We start from the raw sequence: 18,230 nt of genomic DNA, 5'->3' as shown, positions 1-18,230 counted from the left end.
TTTTGGACCTAAAATGTTTCACTCAATTTTCAAGATCTCAGCTTGCCAACAATGAATAAGACCAATCAGCGTCAGACTGAAGTCCCTTGGGCCTACTAGAGGAAATTATTCTTTGGGCCCACACTCTGTGTATATCAGACCTTGAGGGCCCTGTCTTATCAGGGGTCCATTATTGTCTGAGGATGCCTTGGGGGGCCAGTGTGACCTTGAGACCAATCTTATCTACAATTATAGGATGATAACCCAAGATGACCTATTACTTCTTACAGCTGAGAGTTTGTTACATTGCATCGGTGCATGGGAGAGACTTGTGCTGCTAATGAGTTTAGCTTGCACAGAATTACCTACTCTGATACATTGTAACAGACCTTCAGCTGTGAAATTAAAGGGCAGAATGTCAGGCTCTGGATGTTTTTATTTACTGACAGCAAGCAGATCTTTTAGCGCTATTTCCATAAGACCGGACGAGCCATTTATTCATCATTCTGTCAGGATGGCGGCCATTGCTCCTGGAACGTTTCGGACACACTCTGGAGGTGAGAACGCTGACAGCCATGTCCACTCTTCACTGCAGTCATGTGACTCCGCGTAAGCCAATAAACTGGAGCTCCAGCACAGCAGAACTCGGGTGGAGCCGCCCAGTCTGGACCCGATTTACTTATTTTCAGGTCTTCTGCTCCAGTCACATTCAAAGCTGCAACCACAATTTGATTTGTTTCCTTCCAGAAGTGCATTGTGGGAGATTCCACGACAGGTACACGGAAAGAAATGCCACGTGTGTGGGTGCAGCTAAGTGTAGCCTGTTTCCAAGGGCAACCAGCAGAATTCTGTATGCAGCTTTGGATGTGACTAGAGTAGGTGCAGGATGAACCCTATATGATAAATCAATCAACACAACTATATTTCAGCTATAATATAAAAAGAGAAATAGTAGAAATGTAAACTTTATTAATTGCTAATTTGCATAACAATTAATAAGAAGTCAGACACTGGTCACATGACTGCCTGCCTGGAGGCTACTGCGCATGCGCATAACTGCCATGCTGTCAGTCTCCCTGAGGTCGGTTCGGCAGCTGGTATCGGTCGGTGTGTTCCGCTCTGCTATGTCTCGGTCTCCCCCCACCGCGCCTCCTCCCCCGCCGGCGCTCCCCCGCTCCGTGCTGGGGACCATGGAGTTCGGGCGCCGCATGGACGCAGAGGCCAGCGGGGCGGCGGTGCAGGAGTTCCTGAGGCGCGGCTACAACGAGCTGGACACCGCCTTCATGTACGCAGACGGGGAGACCGAGCGGGTGCTGGGAGTGCTCGACCTAGGTGCTGGAGGTATGTGGAGACACTTCCGGGATTGCTGCGGCGCAAGCCTCGATCTGGAGTGGCTGGCAGCCAATCAGTAAACGGCTATTGGGCGGGGCTTGATGTCAGAGCGAGACTTGAGGCACTGATTGACAGCTAAGTAGTCACGTGACCCTGCTGACAGCGAGAGTCCTCTGTAAACTCCACATTACACTGTCCAAAATCCATGAATCGTGTTAATTATTGTAGAAGAGGAGTTCATGGTCCACGCATTGCATAGCCTCTCACTGGGGGAGGGGGCAAAGCGGCTGCCAGTCCCTTCTGGACGCCTCTTATCTCCTTTAGGAACGAAGGATGGGGCAAGTTTGCAAGATATTGGGCAGGGTGACAGCCATGAGGGTCCCATACACGTCAGCTGGCGGTTAAGGCCTCATGCACGCAACCGTATGTATTTTGCGGTCTGAAAAATGCAGATCCACGATGCATCAGGGTTTTTATTTGCGGACCCTTTTAATTTAATGGCTCAGCGGTCCGCATTTTGTGGCCAAGTATAGGACATACGAATGCCGAAAGCTTGCGGACCACGGACCCATTGACCTCAAAGGGTGTGCAAAAACAGATGCAACACGGACGTCATCTGTGTTTTGCAGACCATAAATTCCGGTGGCATGCATTAGTGATGGATATGGCAGCATGGTATGGATGTGGCCATCAGTGGTCACCTTCACATACGAATGCTGCTCCTCGTCACTCATTAATCGGTCTTGTTGGCGGCAGTGGTCTACGATCGGCGGTGAAGGTGCCAGGACGCCGCCAATCATTACCTGGTGATAAGTGCGATCCGTAAAAAAAAGTGACTGCGAGTATCAAAGTGTCCTTCAGCCATCCGAAAACAAAGCTTAAAGGGGTCCCACCACCTATCTGTAGAACAGAGCGTGCCGCGCATGCACGACCGCCCTCCATTCATAGCAGAGCGCACTTACTCAACTCTTTTCGGAACTCCCATAGCAGTGCGCAGTGCGCTCCCGTTCACTTTGGGTGAGAATTATTTCCAGCGGCTGGAGCATCGGAGGTTACTGAACCTGATCCGATCTACTGTGTCCTGCAGCCCCATAGAGAATGAATGGAGAGGCGTCGAGCGCGCTTGACCTGGCGTTTCATCAGGACGGGAGGCCCAGTCTGCAATGATTGTGATGTTGGTTCTCGGCAACCACTTACTTTTATCTTATAAATGATAGACCGCTGAAATCCACTCACCTGTCTCTACTTTATGCCGCTGTTAGTATGGGGAGCACAAAGCTGATGACGGGTTCCCTTTACATTTCACAATGTTTTATTAAGATTCGGATCCTTCCTGATTACGCCTAAAGGCTGAAAACCCAACCTGATCTGTTTCTGCCCACACAGCGGAGGGTTTGTGATAATGTGTCAGGGTAGACAGTCCTCCAGTGCTGAACACAGCAGCAGCTCAGTGTTTTTTTTAGACAAGTCGAATGGGGGCCAAAGGGGGTAATACTGGGGGCCAGTAATAGGGGGTAAAGGGGAGAATACTGGGAGACACTAATGGGGGCATTCATAATACTGGGGGACGGACACTAATGGGGGCATTTGTAATACATGGGGCTACTAATGAGGGCATTAATATATCTGAGGCCACAAATGGGGGCATTTATAAAACTGGGGGCAATTAAGGGGGGCATTCATAATACTGGGGTACACTAATGGGGGCATTTATAATACTGGGGTACACTAATGGGGAAAAAAATGCAAAAAAGGGGGGAAGGGTTGTCCCTTCAAGGGAGAATGGTGCTTCCGCACCTCTCACCTGGATACTGCTGAAAAACGTTTTATTTGAAAATTAAAGGGGCAGTAACATTCTAAAATATTCAAGTTTTAATGGTACAACTAAAAGACACATGAAACCCCTTACAAACAGAAACAGACAAACACGCGTGGGACCCCACTAACACATGAGCCGCCGAAATAGGCGGATTGCGGCAGATGAGGCCCCTCGGGCTGACCCTTATTGACGTAGAGTGAGCCCCAAGGGTCAAGGGGACACTTGGTGGTGAGAATAAACAAATGTCCTGAGTTCCGGGATAGGGACACCAAGACAATGCCTAATAATGGTAAGAAGACAATGGGTGGATCTTACCGGAGCCAGGTTGATAGGCGCGTTTATTCGGCAAGTTCAGGAGGTCACCGGAAATGATGGTCCTTTCTCAGCGCCTAAAAGTGATGTCCTTTGGGATAGGGTTGTCTTGGACAGGGTCATGTGTTTGTGGAGTACTGCAGGGAGTAGATCTATCCCTGTTGCACCCTACTTGGCCTAATATGACCCTGACAACCTAACACGGGATCCGTACCCCGCAAGGGGTGGTCCCGTCCGGAACCTCGCCCTGGTCTAAGGTCCCTGTAAGACCCTGCCGGGGTGATGAGGAGGACACCTAGTAAAGTGAAAAGGAGAAACGTGGGTACCAAGAGTAGGGTATGTTCACCTGTCCCTACGCGTTTCTTCGGTGGAACATACTGTAAGGTAATTATAATAAACCCCTCAAATCATCAGGGGACGGGGGTTTAGTACAAGTGGTAGTTGTCCTTGGTAGCACGGTGGCAAGGTTATTGCTGGGCGCGCTAGAAAGGGCAAACTAAATTAAACCACTCGTGGTACAAGGTGTATTAACACTAGGGTTAGCCTCAACTGCATCTAGTATGAGGATAATAAGCAGTTGCGGTGAAAAGAGCGCAGACTTGCTCTAACCACTAGTTGATGTGCGGTGAGGTAACTATATACCCAGAATGCGTGTGGCAAAGAGGGGTCCAGGTATACCTGTAACACACAAACACAAACAAGGGAGCGCCCGCTAGACACGTCTCTGATGATGAAGAAGCATGCCGATCCCCTAACACAGGTAAGGACCGGCAGGCAAAACACTAATATGCATCTAAGTATACAAATGGCAGAGAGTGTCATTACTTACATGCAGCCTGGGGTGCGTATGGCAAACTTCCGGCTGGGCCCGCATCAAACAGTTAGTGTGAGGTCGGGTCTGTGGCGTCTGGCAGCGCTATGTGAGGCGCTGATGCTGTTTTGAAGTGAAGGGGGGCGGAGATTTAATCCGCGCATGCGCGCACGGGACGCGGTCGCATTGTGATGACGAGGTATCACGTGTTGCGTCGCGCGTCACGTGAGTGCGCGTCATTGATTGTTTGAGCGCTGAGGCTGACCCATTCAGTGCCTGATGTGGGCGGACACGCTGGAGAGCCGTGGGCGGACACATCGGGTGGGCACGTGATGGGCAGATGCAGCAATTCGCTCAAAGGATAGGTGGGTGGAGCGAGGCAGAGATACACTGTCCGGCTACTACAGACCACTTTAATATAGGATGTGTGTGGAGGGTCATGATCACAGATCCTACAATAAGGACAACACAGTGGACATTAAAGGGCAGGGAAAAACCATGGTAACCGAGAATGGGACACCAGTGAGAGTAGGATGAGTAGCGTTACATTCTCCCAGACCTCGTTTGAAGAGACTGATGGAGGGAATATTGTAACATAGGGCAAATACAAGGCTGAGGGCCTATCAGAGAAAACATCCAAACTGTAATTGGTCGTTGAGGCCATGGGGATTGGTGGTTTTAAGTTTAAAAATCCACCAGCACTCACGTTGCAATATGCGTTTGTCCCAGTCGCCCCCACGTAGAGGTTTCTGGACGTGTTCGATGCCCATAAAGGTCACGGCTGAGGTACGTCCGCCGTGGTCAGTGTGGACATGTCTGGCCACCGGCGTATCTCTGTCGTTGCGGATATCTCCGATATGCTCCCCCATCCGCTTACGCAGTTCCCTACTGGTCTTACCTACATACCTCTTGCCGCATTCACAGGTGAGAAGATAGATAACACCCGTGGTGCGGCAATTGATGAAATCACGTATGTGGTAAGACTGACCCGTGGGGTCCGGCGCAAAGGATTTACCCTGGGTGAGATAGGAGCAGAAGCTACAATGTCCGCATTTATGACAGCCCTTGACCGGGCTATCTAGCCATGTGCGTTGTTTCTCTGGTGGGCTATAGTGACTATTGACCAACCTATCTCTTAGGTTGGTTCCTCTCCTGAAAGTAACTGAGGGTTGGGGGCTCAGGACTGCAGCTAAATCTGGGTCCATGAGGAGAGTGCCCCAGTTCCGACTTAAGATTTCCCTTATTCTTGTAGCTGCTGAGTCGAAGGTCCCCACAACCCGTATCAACTTTTGAGGGACTGTGCTGGAGTTTTTAGTGGGGTGTAAAAGGGTAGTACGCGTCTCGGCACATGCTCTTTGATAGGCCTTTTTAAGTGCCCTATCGGGGTAACCCCGTTCCTGAAAACGTCTTCTCAGGTCGTTCGCCTGATGCTTAAATTCACCTTTTTCCGAACAGTTACGTTTGAGCCGCAAGTATTGCCCAACTGGTATACCGAGCTTCAAAGGGGTGGGATGGTAGCTATCCCACCTAAGGAGAGAATTCGTGGATGTGGACTTACGATAAATGGTGGTCTGTAGGCCGCCATTGTCGCCCCTGGATATGGAAATATCCAAAAACGGGAGGTGGTCCCGCACGATGGTGGAAGTAAATCTAAGGTTAAGACTGTTGTGGTTGAGGTTATTAACAAATTCCGTGAAGGCGTCCTCTGGCCCGCTCCACAAGATGAAAATATCATCTATGTAGCGGGACCAGAGGGCGACGTGCTCCGAGTGCCGTCTTGGTGTGTCACCAAAGACCACAGTCTCCTCCCACCAGCCCAGGAGCAAATTCGCGTAGGATGGCGCGCATGAACTGCCCATCGCGGTGCCCCTGAGCTGGTGGTAGGTACGGCCGTCGAAGAGGAAGAAATTACTACGGAGAACGTAGTTAAGTAGATTCAAAACCAGGTTATTATGTGCAATAAACTGTAAGCCCCTTGCTCTCAGATAATGTGCCGCAGCCTCGAGCCCTTTGTCATGCGGGATGGACGAATATAGGGCCTCAACATCGATTGATGCCATGAGCCAGTGTGGTTCAATCACTATATTCTCCAGTCTCGTGAGGAGATCTCCTGTGTCCTTCACATATGAGGGCAGTGATTGTACAAAGGGGCAGAGGATGTGATCTACATAAATGCCTACGTTCTGTGACAGGTTCCCCACCCCTGAGACGATAGGACGCCCTTTGATAGGAAGAGTCTCCTTATGGACTTTAGGCAAGCAATAGAACGTTGCTATTACTGGGTGGAGGGGATAGAGGAACTCAAATTCATCAGCACTAATGAGCTTGTCAATTTTTGCCTTCTGCTCCTATCTCACCCAGGGTAAATCCTTTGCGCCGGACCCCACGGGTCAGTCTTACCACATACGTGATTTCATCAATTGCCGCACCACGGGTGTTATCTATCTTCTCACCTGTGAATGCGGCAAGAGGTATGTAGGTAAGACCAGTAGGGAACTGCGTAAGCGGATGGGGGAGCATATCGGAGATATCCGCAACGACAGAGATACGCCGGTGGCCAGACATGTCCACACTGACCACGGCGGACGTACCTCAGCCGTGACCTTTATGGGCATCGAACACGTCCAGAAACCTCTACGTGGGGGCGACTGGGACAAACGCATATTGCAACGTGAGTGCTGGTGGATTTTTAAACTTAAAACCACCAATCCCCATGGCCTCAACGACCAATTACAGTTTGGATGTTTTCTCTGATAGGCCCTCAGCCTTGTATTTGCCCTATGTTACAATATTCCCTCCATCAGTCTCTTCAAACGAGGTCTGGGAGAATGTAACGCTACTCATCCTACTCTCACTGGTGTCCCATTCTCGGTTACCATGGTTTTTCCCTGCCCTTTAATGTCCACTGTGTTGTCCTTATTGTAGGATCTGTGATCATGACCCTCCACACACATCCTATATTAAAGTGGTCTGTAGTAGCCGGACAGTGTATCTCTGCCTCGCTCCACCCACCTATCCTTTGAGCGAATTGCTGCATCTGCCCATCACGTGCCCACCCGATGTGTCCGCCCACGGCTCTCCAGCATGTCCGCCCACATCAGGCACTGAATGGGTCAGCCTCAGCGCTCAAACAATCAATGACGCGCACTCACGTGACGCGCGACGCAACACGTGATACCTCGTCATCACAATGCGACCGCGTCCCGTGCGCGCATGCGCGGATTAAATCTCCGCCCCCCCTTCACTTCAAAACAGCATCAGCGCCTCACATAGCGCTGCCAGACGCCACAGACCCGACCTCACACTAACTGTTTGATGCGGGCCCAGCCGGAAGTTTGCCATACGCACCCCAGGCTGCATGTAAGTAATGACACTCTCTGCCATTTGTATACTTAGATGCATATTAGTGTTTTGCCTGCCGGTCCTTACCTGTGTTAGGGGATCGGCATGCTTCTTCATCATCAGAGACGTGTCTAGCGGGCGCTCCCTTGTTTGTGTTTGTGTGTTACAGGTATACCTGGACCCCTCTTTGCCACACGCATTCTGGGTATATAGTTACCTCACCGCACATCAACTAGTGGTTAGAGCAAGTCTGCGCTCTTTTCACCGCAACTGCTTATTATTATCCTCATACTAGATGCAGTTGAGGCTAACCCTAGTGTTAATACACCTTGTACCACGAGTGGTTTAATTTAGTTTGCCCTTTCTAGCGCGCCCAGCAATAACCTTGCCACCGTGCTACCAAGGACAACTACCACTTGTACTAAACCCCCGTCCCCTGATGATTTGAGGGGTTTATTATAATTACCTTACAGTATGTTCCACCGAAGAAACGCGTAGGGACAGGTGAACATACCCTACTCTTGGTACCCACGTTTCTCCTTTTCACTTTACTAGGTGTCCTCCTCATCACCCCGGCAGGGTCTTACAGGGACCTTAGACCAGGGCGAGGTTCCGGACGGGACCACCCCTTGCGGGGTACGGATCCCGTGTTAGGTTGTCAGGGTCATATTAGGCCAAGTAGGGTGCAACAGGGATAGATCTACTCCCTGCAGTACTCCACAAACACATGACCCTGTCCAAGACAACCCTATCCCAAAGGACATCACTTTTAGGCGCTGAGAAAGGACCATCATTTCCGGTGACCTCCTGAACTTGCCGAATAAACGCGCCTATCAACCTGGCTCCGGTAAGATCCACCCATTGTCTTCTTACCATTATTAGGCATTGTCTTGGTGTCCCTATCCCGGAACTCAGGACATTTGTTTATTCTCACCACCAAGTGTCCCCTTGACCCTTGGGGCTCACTCTACGTCAATAAGGGTCAGCCCGAGGGGCCTCATCTGCCGCAATCCGCCTATTTCGGCGGCTCATGTGTTAGTGGGGTCCCACGCGTGTTTGTCTGTTTCTGTTTGTAAGGGGTTTCATGTGTCTTTTAGTTGTACCATTAAAACTTGAATATTTTAGTACACTAATGGGGGCATTCATAATACTGGGGGACACTAATGGGGGCATTCATAATACTGGGGGACACTAATGGGGGCATTTATAATACCGGGGGACACTAATGGGGGCATTCATAATACTGGGGGACACTAATGGGGGCATTTATAATACTGGGGGACACTAATGGGGGCATTTATAATACTGGGGGACACTAATGGGGGCATTTATAATACTGGGGGACACTAATGGGGGCATTTATAATACTGGGGGACACTAATGGGGGCATTTATAATACTAGGGGACACTAATGGGGGCATTAATATATCTGGGGACACTAATGGGGGTATTCATAATACTGGGGGCAATTAAGGGGGGAAGCATTCATAATACTGGGGGACACTAATGGGGGCATTCATAATACTGGGGGCCACTAAGGGGGTATTAGTCATACTGGTTGCACTGTGGTGGGAGGAGATTTGATGTCCAGGGGGTACTATGGGGGAAATTGGGTATAACTTTAAAAAAAAAATGGGCGACTCAAACTTATCCATCTAATGGGCATTAAAAGTGGATGCTAAACAGACAGAAAATGGCTGCAAAAATGGTTAAAAATGTCCATGAAAAACGAACAGTGTCTGTTTTTCACTGTTGTGTGAATGCAGCCTTGCGGACCCGCGGCGGTGGGAAGCAGTAGGTCTGTAAGGGTTTTCTGCCTCTGATGTGGAGGTTTCCCAGCGGCTGAATCCACGTTTTCTCCTTCTTCCATGTTCTGCCAGTGAAGATGGCGACTAAAGCCAACCCATGGGAGGGGAAGACGCTGAGACCGGAGAGCGTGCGCCAGCAGCTAGAGACCTCGCTCCAGCGGCTGAACAGGTCCAGCGTGCAGCTCTTCTACCTCCATGCCCCGGACCACCAGACCCCTGTGGAGGAGACGCTGGCTGCCTGCCAGGAGCTCTACCAGGAGGTAATGCACTCATAAGAAAGCTCTGTAAGTCCTTGGGCTGAGAATATAAAGACAGATATGCCAACCTAGGGGTACTGCAGGGAAATCCACCTCCTGTCTCATCAAGACAGGCTGCTGCCTTCTTCCCAGTGCTTTACACTGCAGCATGTAGTCAGTTCTCTGTTAGCCAAACACAGCATTCACACAGTTATGTATGTGGTCCTGACTGGATGTAGCTATATGCGTGAAGGAGTAGTTCAGATATAACCAAATTGTTTCCATTCACTGACAGCAAGCAGACAATATAAAAGTTGCATTAAGTTGCACAGCTCTCTATTTAATCCATTGCTAAATTGTCTTTTTTATGCAGGGCAAGTTCAAAGAACTGGGTCTGTCCAACTACACGTCCTGGGAGGTGATGGAGATTTACTGCATCTGTAAACAGAGGAACTGGGTGCTGCCGACCGTATACCAGGTGCTCTAGGGGTTAAAATAAAGATCTGCATTACTATAAGTGTGGGTAGATTTCTGGGGGTCTGCACGTCCATGATAATCTGGCTGCAGGTGATACAGTGTAGCCAGCAGGAAATTAAAATAAACAACAGTTTCCCTCAGGATCAGTACAATGTATTGCAGAGCTGAACTCGCTGTTCAGCAGGGACTCTCTGATAGTTCAAAGTCTGCACAGCTCTTGTTCACAACAACAGAATATCGAGTGCAGCTCTGGAGTATAATACAGGATGTATCTCAGGATCAGTACAGGATAAGTAATGTATGTACACAGTGACTGCACCAGCAGAATAGTGAGTGCAGCTCTGGAGTATAATACAGGATGTATCTCAGGATCAGTACAGGATAAGTAATATATGTATGTACACAGTGACTGCACCAGCAGAATAGTGAGTGCAGCTCTGGAGTATAATACAGGATGTAACTCAGGATCAGTACAGGATAAGTAATGTAATGTATGTACACAGTGACTCCACCAGCAGAATAGTGAGTGCAGCTGTGGAGTATAATACAGGATGTATCTCAGGATCAGTACAGGATAAGTAATGTAATGTATGTACACAGTGACTCCACCAGCAGAATAGTGAGTGCAGCTCTGGAGTATAATACAGGATCTAACTCAGGATCAGTACAGGATAAGTAATGTATGTACGCAGTGACTGCACCAGCAGAATAGTGAGTGCAGCTCTGGAGAATAATACAGGATGTAACTCAGGATCAGTGCAGGATAAGTAATGTAATGTATGTACACAGTGACTGCACCAGCAGAATAGTGAGTGCAGCTCTGGAGTATAATACAGGATGTAACTCAGGATTACTACAGGATAAGTAATGTAATGTATGTACACAGTGACTGCACCAGCAGAATAGTGAGTGCAGCTCCGGAGTATAATATAGGATGTAACTCAGGATCAGTGCAGGATAAGTAATGTAATGTATGTACACAGTGACTGCACCAGCAGAATAGTGAGTGCAGCTCTGGAGTATAATACAGGATGTAACTCAGGATTACTACAGGATAAGTAATGTAATGTATGTACACAGTGACTGCACCAGCAGAATAGTGAGTGCAGCTCTGGAGTATAATACAGGATGTAACTCAGGATCAGTACAGGATAAGTAATGTATGTACACAGTGACTCCACCAGCAGAATAGTGAGTGCAGCTCTGGAGTATAATACAGGATGTAGCTCAGGATCAGTACAGGATAATTAATGTATGTACACAGTGACTGCACCAGCAGAATAGTGAGTGCAGCTCTGGAGTATAATACAGGATGTAACTCAGGATCAGTAATGTATGTACAAAATGACCAAAGGTTCATATAAGCCAGTTGTATTTCCTGGTGACAGGATAATATAACCCTTTCCTCTCCAGGGCATGTACAACGCCACTACAAGACAAGTAGAGACGGAGCTGCTCCCCTGCCTGCGTCAACTTGGAATCCGGTTCTACGCCTACAATCCTCTGGCCGGTGAGTGCACCACATTATAGTTCAGAACTGCTACAAGAAATAAAACGCCATCATTTCCCACAATAAATCAGTCCCTGTTCAGCCTCTGCATGCACCAGGACGGGTGTGTATTAGAAGGGGCCTCCCTGTCCCGAATCCTCCCTCTGCGGTATTGGCGTTTAACGGCTTTCATTTTAATAGAAGCCATTTTGTCTGACTCTGTATTATTGATAAGACCTGTGAATCCTGTAGCTTTGGTCGTGCTCTGTCTTGCAGGGGGGCTTCTGACCGGCAAATACAAATATGAGTACAAGGATACGGAACAGACGCCCTCCAGGTTTTTTGGGAACAGTTGGGCCGAGACGTACAGGAACAGGTCAGTGTATCCACGATGCAGGTTAATACTCACCGGTACTGTGGGGGATGGGGCAGGGTATTGGACGCTAACGCAGTCTCCCGGCTGACATTGTACAGGTACTGGAAGAAGCATCACTTCCAAGCGATTGACCTGGTGCAGAGGGCGCTGCAGGAGGCGTACGGCGAGGACAGGCCCACCCTGACATCCGCCGCTCTCCGCTGGATGTACCACCATTCTAAGCTACAGGTATGTGCCCTGATCTCTAGCTGAGGTAAGGGAAGAAATCTGGGAAAAAAGTATCTTCTGCTGCCAGGGAGCCCACAGCAGCACAGAGTGTTTTAATGGCACACGTTGGACACGGTCAGGGTGGGAGAAGGGGAATAGATGCAAGCAGGTCATAAACTAAACATTTCTTAGAGGGAGGAGCAGTGATCCCAGCAGCACAGAGCATTTCAGGAGAGGAGTGTGCTCATATTGTGGGATGTGGCAGCACAGAGTATTTCAGGAGAGAGGTGTCCTTATATTGTGGGAGGTGGCAGCACAGAGTATTTCAGTGGTTGTTTCTGGCAGGTCCAGGTATATCACTTTTTTTTTATGTTCCCAGGGAGGACAGGGTGACGCTGTGATCCTGGGGATGTCCAGTATGGAGCAACTCTTACAGAACCTGGACGGGGCCGAAAGCGGGCCCCTGCTTCCACCTGTGGTCTCCGCTTTTGATGATGCCTGGAACCTGGTCGCCCACGACTGTCCAAATTATTTTCGTTAGAACATTATACAGAACAAGCCTCATCTGAATAGTGATTTATACAGTGATTTCTACCCGATTGTCCTCACTCCAGCTGCGCGCCGGCTCCGAGACCAGAGCGAAACGAGGCGCGCTGCAACTATTTATAGATGATTTCATAAATAAATAAAAAATAATGGCCGTTCTCTGACTCTTCACTGCTGGGTGTCATAGTCTGCTCCCCTGTTCTTACCTGGGCCGGGGTCCTGCTCTCCTTTCCCGCTGCCTGGGTTGGTGTGCTTGCTCCCGACTTTCCTCCTTGGAGCGCTGCTCTCTACTGCTGCCCTCCGGCTGGGACCCCGTGTGCCTTGTCTAGCCTGCTGGCACTGCCTCCTGACACTTAAAGGGCCGCTGCCCAATGCACTTCTGCATCCCCCTATGCCATGGCTCCCCAGGATTCTTAAAGGGGTTGTCCTGGTTCAGAGCTGAACCCACACATATCCCTATTTTCACCCAGGCAGCCCCCCTGATATGAGCATCGGAGTATTTCATACTTCGATGCTTGGCTTTACCCAGCCCTGAATCACACAGGCCAAGGCATACCGGGGGGGTGGGGGCGTTGGAGTGAAAATGGGGATATGTCCGGGTTCAACTTTGAACCCGGACAACCCCTTTAAAGGACCCTCCACTCTTGACCTAAGCATCAAAGTGCCATAGGTTCTAGTGCTTTATATATTACCACATCAAACAGTTATTCATACTGGATTGTACTGTTAAAAAGTAAGAATACACCAGTTAAAAAAAAACTAAAAAAAATTCCAACTTGCTCAATAAATTGGGTTGTTCCTGGCCAGTTCTGTTTGTTGTCCATGTTCCTGGAAACTGTATACTACTTTTCCGCCTAGCCCCTTGGATGCTACTCCTGATAGTCACGGTGCGGTTCCCTGTGACAGTTGTGACCGTGTAGGCTGGCTGCATGCCATCTCTCGTACTGGCTGCAGGCTGACACCTGTGTATGCTGGTTGCTTGGGGCTGCGTGCTGGCTGCGGTGGTGTGTGTGAACTGTGGCCTGTGTTTGTGGATTCCCGTTTCTGCATCTCTGTGGATCCTGTCTCTGTTGCCGTGCAGGCTGGCTGCATGAGCCTTGTGTACTGGCTGTGGGTGTTTCCATGCATGCTGGTTCTGCAATGCATGCTGGCTGCGGCCTTGAGTGTGAACTGGGACTGAGTTTGGAATAACTTGTGATTGTATGTTCTGTGCTTTTTGTTAATCCTGGTTCTGATGGGGTTAACTTCCCCGGTCTGCTCCTGCTCCGTACAGTATAAGAACGAAGTTTTATGCGAATCGACTTCGGATGTTTCATCCGAACTCTATTCGCTCATCCCTAGTTGTTATCCTTGTCCATGCCTTGCCTGTTCTTCTGTACCTGTTCTCTGTCTGATCCTCTCTGTTCCATGTCCAGCCTAGCAGTGCTCTAACAGCGTCTGTGCCTGGTGGTGCTAAACTGCTTCTGATCCTGTTCCTTGTCTGTGCCTGGCAGTGCTAAACTGCTTCTGATCCTGTTCCTTGTCTGTGCCTGGCAGTGCTAAACTGCTTCTGATCCTGTTCCTTGTCTGTGCCTGGCAGTGCTAAACTGCTTCTGATCCTGTTCCTTGTCTGTGCCTGGCAGTGCTAAACTGCTTCTGATCCTGTTCCTTGTCTGTGCCTGGCAGTGCTAAAAAAAACTGTTGCAAAGGGTTTTTACAGTCGGAAAGTGTACAATAAGCGCATTTTCTAACATCACTGGCAGCGCATATGTTTGTCACAGAAGGTGTCCAATTGCAAATTTTATAAAAAAAAAAATGTTAAATTCTATTTAGTACAGACTAGTGTATATAACCTGATGTTTTGCTCGGAGTCACAGTTGCTGCATGGTGGTGGAGGCTCTGCGTGGTAATGTTTTTCCACAGCGCCCTTATAAACTTTAGGCTTTGATATACAGAAGGATTAGCAAGGTCAGGCAGCGCGCGCTGGAGGCAGGGGCTAAGAACAATGATGCCCTATGACCAGCAATTATTTGGGGTAGTTGCAGATTTTATTTTTATAGTACGGTAAAATAAATTCATATAGACACTCTAGGTGTCAGATTATGGGCATATATAGATTTACGACCTACTGTTAAAGGGGTTCTCCGGGCTTTTAATATTGATGACCGGCACCTATGTCAATCAGCTGTATGAAGAGAAGACATGATCCGTGTGCGTGCCCTCTCCCGTCTGTCATAGACAGCAGTGGCACTCGGGTACGGTGCTCGCCTTCTCTTAATACAGCTGATCGGCTGGGGTGCCGGTCATCAATATTAAAAACCCAGAGAACCCCTTTAAATCCCATTGACGGGTTGGTCTGTGACCCGTACGTGGTTGTGGATGGTTAGAGAACATATGCTGTTTGCTATGAGTCTCTGGTTGCACCAGTTGGATTATTTGTGTGTTTGAATGGGAAGAGGGTTATAGGGACCATGCGCGACAGGTAAGTCACCCACACTGGTAAGGTCAATTCCACCTCAGTGTTATAAATGGTTAATAGGATGAAACCGGATATCAGAAACAAGGGACATGGGAGGATCTGACCTTCCCCACAGTTAGGTTCTGAGACATCGTCTCTGAAGGATCCCAAGCCTGTCCCAGCGATGTTCCTGTGTGCGGAACAAAGCGAGTTTCCCTCAGGCTTCAAAGTTAAATCATTGCAGTCTATGGGTGAAGCGATCCAATGACTTTAAAAAGTTTTCAAAAAAAAGTTTAAAAAAATAAATATCTAAAAATTCTAATCACCTCCTTTCCCTTATTAAAAATGAACAATAAAACAAAATTCCATAGGGACAAAGAGGAGCGGGGTCTGATGGTAAGAGGTAAGACGTGTTCCAGTTCATGGAGAACCTCGCACTAATTAGTTTCATCGCTGGGTTCAAGGAATCGGCCCGGGAGAGCGGCCTCCTCTGTGGAAGGAGGTAGACGGAACCCCACAATGTCTTCAGACGCTCGGACCACCCTACTCAATGGTGAAAAGGAGAGGGGATAGTGGGAATAATGGAGAGGGGGTAGCAGAGAGGTGATAGTGGGAATAGTGGAGAGGGGAGAGAGGAGAGAGGGGATAGTGGGAATAGTGGAGAGAGGGGATAGTGGGAATAGTGGAGAGAGGGGATAGTGGGAATAGTGGAGAGAGGGGATAGTGGGAATAGTGGAGAGGGGATAGTGGAGAGAGGGGAGAGCGGAGAGGGGATAGTGGGAATAGTGGAGAGAGGGGATAGCGGGAATAGTGGAGAGAGGGGATAGCAGAGAGGTGATAGTGGGAATAATGGAGAGGGGATAGCAGAGAGGTGATAGTGGGAATAATGGAGAGGGGATAGCAGAGAGGTGATAGTGGAAATAATGGAGAGGGGATAGCAGAGAGGTGATAGTGGAGAGTAGATGGCAGAGAGGTGATAGTGGAGAGTAGATGGCAGAGAGGTGATAGTGGAGAGTAGATGGCAGAGAGGTGATAGTGGGAATAATGGAGAGGGGATAGTGGAGAAGGGACAATGAAGACGGAATAGTGGGGATAGCTGAGAGAGGATAGCAGAGCTAGTGGAGCAGGAATAGCGGAAATAGTGGAGAAAGGATAGAGCGATATTGGGACTAGTTAGATGGTTTCCCCTCTCCAGCTCACAAGTGTTGGGTCGCACACCATTTGTCCTGATTCTCACCCTAGGCTGGGTGTACAGTGCTGAGCTTCTGTATATACATAGCAGTTGAGGCTGATGCCAGCACAGGGAAGGAACACTATGCCGGCACTGACCTGCCGCGTCCTCGCGCATGCGTGAGATTACGACGCTCTAACTTTGTGACGTCGGGGAGCAGGGAGGTGATTCGGAGGATGCGGGCGGTGCTGGGCTCCAGAAACGTTAGTAACAGCCCCTTGGGCTCCATACTTGCCTCATTTACATATATATAACATTGTTTTTTTTGCCTAAATAAAAGCACACAGAGCTATGGGGACTGGGTATTGCGGATGTGCTAGCGGCGATCTAGCAGCCCATGTCCGCAGCTCTATAGGCAAAATCCCGGTGACGGGTTCCCTTTAATTGCAGGATATCCATATATGTGTAACTTCTGCCACATGTATGTTTGTGCATGTTGCTGTGACTGTCCGCCACCGCCATCATACTTCATCTTTAATATTCCTGTTATCACTGTAAGCGCTCATGAACACGACCATTAGATGTTTTGCAGTCCGCAAATTGCCGATCCGTAAAACATGGATACCGGGTGTGTGCATTCCACATTATGTGGAACAGAACAGCCGCCCCTGATAGAACCGTCCTATCCTGTCTGAAATGTGGACAATAATAGGACTCGTTCTATCATTTTGCAGAACGGCCATGCGGACATACAGACACGGAATGCACATGGAGTCTTTTTTTTTTGCAGCCCTATTGAAGTAAATAGAACGGTACAGACATGGAAAAAAAAAATAAGTTAGTGTGCAGGACCCCGCAAGGTGGGCCCCCAGAATCAGTTACACTGGTGGGAACTAAGTACCCCAGTCCGACACTGGTTACGACCACCCTGCAATCTAGAATTGGTGGTCGTGCTTACACACTATAGAATAAGGCACCAGCCTCTCTGGTGGCCGGGAATGAGGGAGCACACATAGACATCCCGGCCACCTTATATCTGCTCTGCAGCGGTGGTCGTAACTATGGAAACGGGCAGTGTATAACATGATGGAAAAATGAATCCGGACAGCAAAGGAAGCAATATGGACAATCACAATACATTAGTAAGTGCCTTGTATTCACTTCCTCTACATCAGAGGTTGGCAACCTCCGGCACTCCAGCTGTTGTGAAACTACAACTCCCAGCATGCAAAATTCCTCTGCTCTTCTCAGAACTCTCACAGAAATAAATGGAGCATGCTGGGAATTGTAGTTTCACAACAGCTGGAGTGCCGGAGGTTGCTGATCCCTGCTCTAAATGATAACTGCCATTTGCTGATGTGCGACAACCCCTTTAAGGATAGGCCATCACTATCTGATCGGTGGGGGTCCGTCACACCACGCATATTTGCCAACTGTCCCGAATTTGCAAATTCTCAATCTCCCAGGGCGAAAATGGACAGAGATAATTTAAACCCTGCTTATAAATCCAGGACGTTTCCAGGGCGGGGCTTATATGCCCCAATTTCACCCACAGAAGCGTTGGTAAGTATGTCCACAGCCCCACTGATCAGCAGTTTCAGAGTAGCTCCTGAGCCTGAACTCCACAGCTCCATCTATCGTGTAGTGGACAGGACTGGTAACTGCAGCGCTGCATGCTGAATAAAACATTACCTTTCTTTTGTTTGTATGTTAAACAGCTGCAGAGAAATCTGTGTTTTTATTTATTTATATACAAATGAACACATTGGAGCACCAGGGGGGGTTCTGAATCCTTGGAGCACTACTTTAGTAACACCCCTGTCCTCTGCACACACACCCCTCCGCCTGATTGACAGGGCTAGATATCGGTGATTGGGGTGAGAGGCTC

At 48.9% G+C, this 18,230-nt stretch overlaps 1 protein-coding gene across 1 annotated transcript; it reads left to right on the top strand.

Annotated features, from left to right (window-relative positions):
• The first annotated feature begins 973 nt into the window (after window positions 1–973).
• Window positions 974–12,889, top strand: LOC122924086 (aflatoxin B1 aldehyde reductase member 2-like). Its single transcript, XM_044275007.1, has 7 exons — window positions 974–1,320; window positions 9,476–9,663; window positions 10,013–10,117; window positions 11,530–11,626; window positions 11,882–11,981; window positions 12,080–12,209; window positions 12,568–12,889. Exons 1-7 carry the CDS (start codon window positions 1,026–1,028, stop codon window positions 12,727–12,729), a joined length of 1,077 nt encoding a protein of 358 aa, XP_044130942.1. The 5' UTR covers window positions 974–1,025; the 3' UTR covers window positions 12,730–12,889.
• The last annotated feature ends 5,341 nt before the right edge of the window (window positions 12,890–18,230 follow it).

The sequence above is a fragment of the Bufo gargarizans genome, unplaced genomic scaffold, assembly GCF_014858855.1.
Source record: "Bufo gargarizans isolate SCDJY-AF-19 unplaced genomic scaffold, ASM1485885v1 original_scaffold_2222_pilon, whole genome shotgun sequence".
NCBI classification, from domain to species: domain Eukaryota; kingdom Metazoa; phylum Chordata; class Amphibia; order Anura; family Bufonidae; genus Bufo; species Bufo gargarizans.
This window is presented reverse-complemented; position numbering and strand designations above follow the sequence as displayed.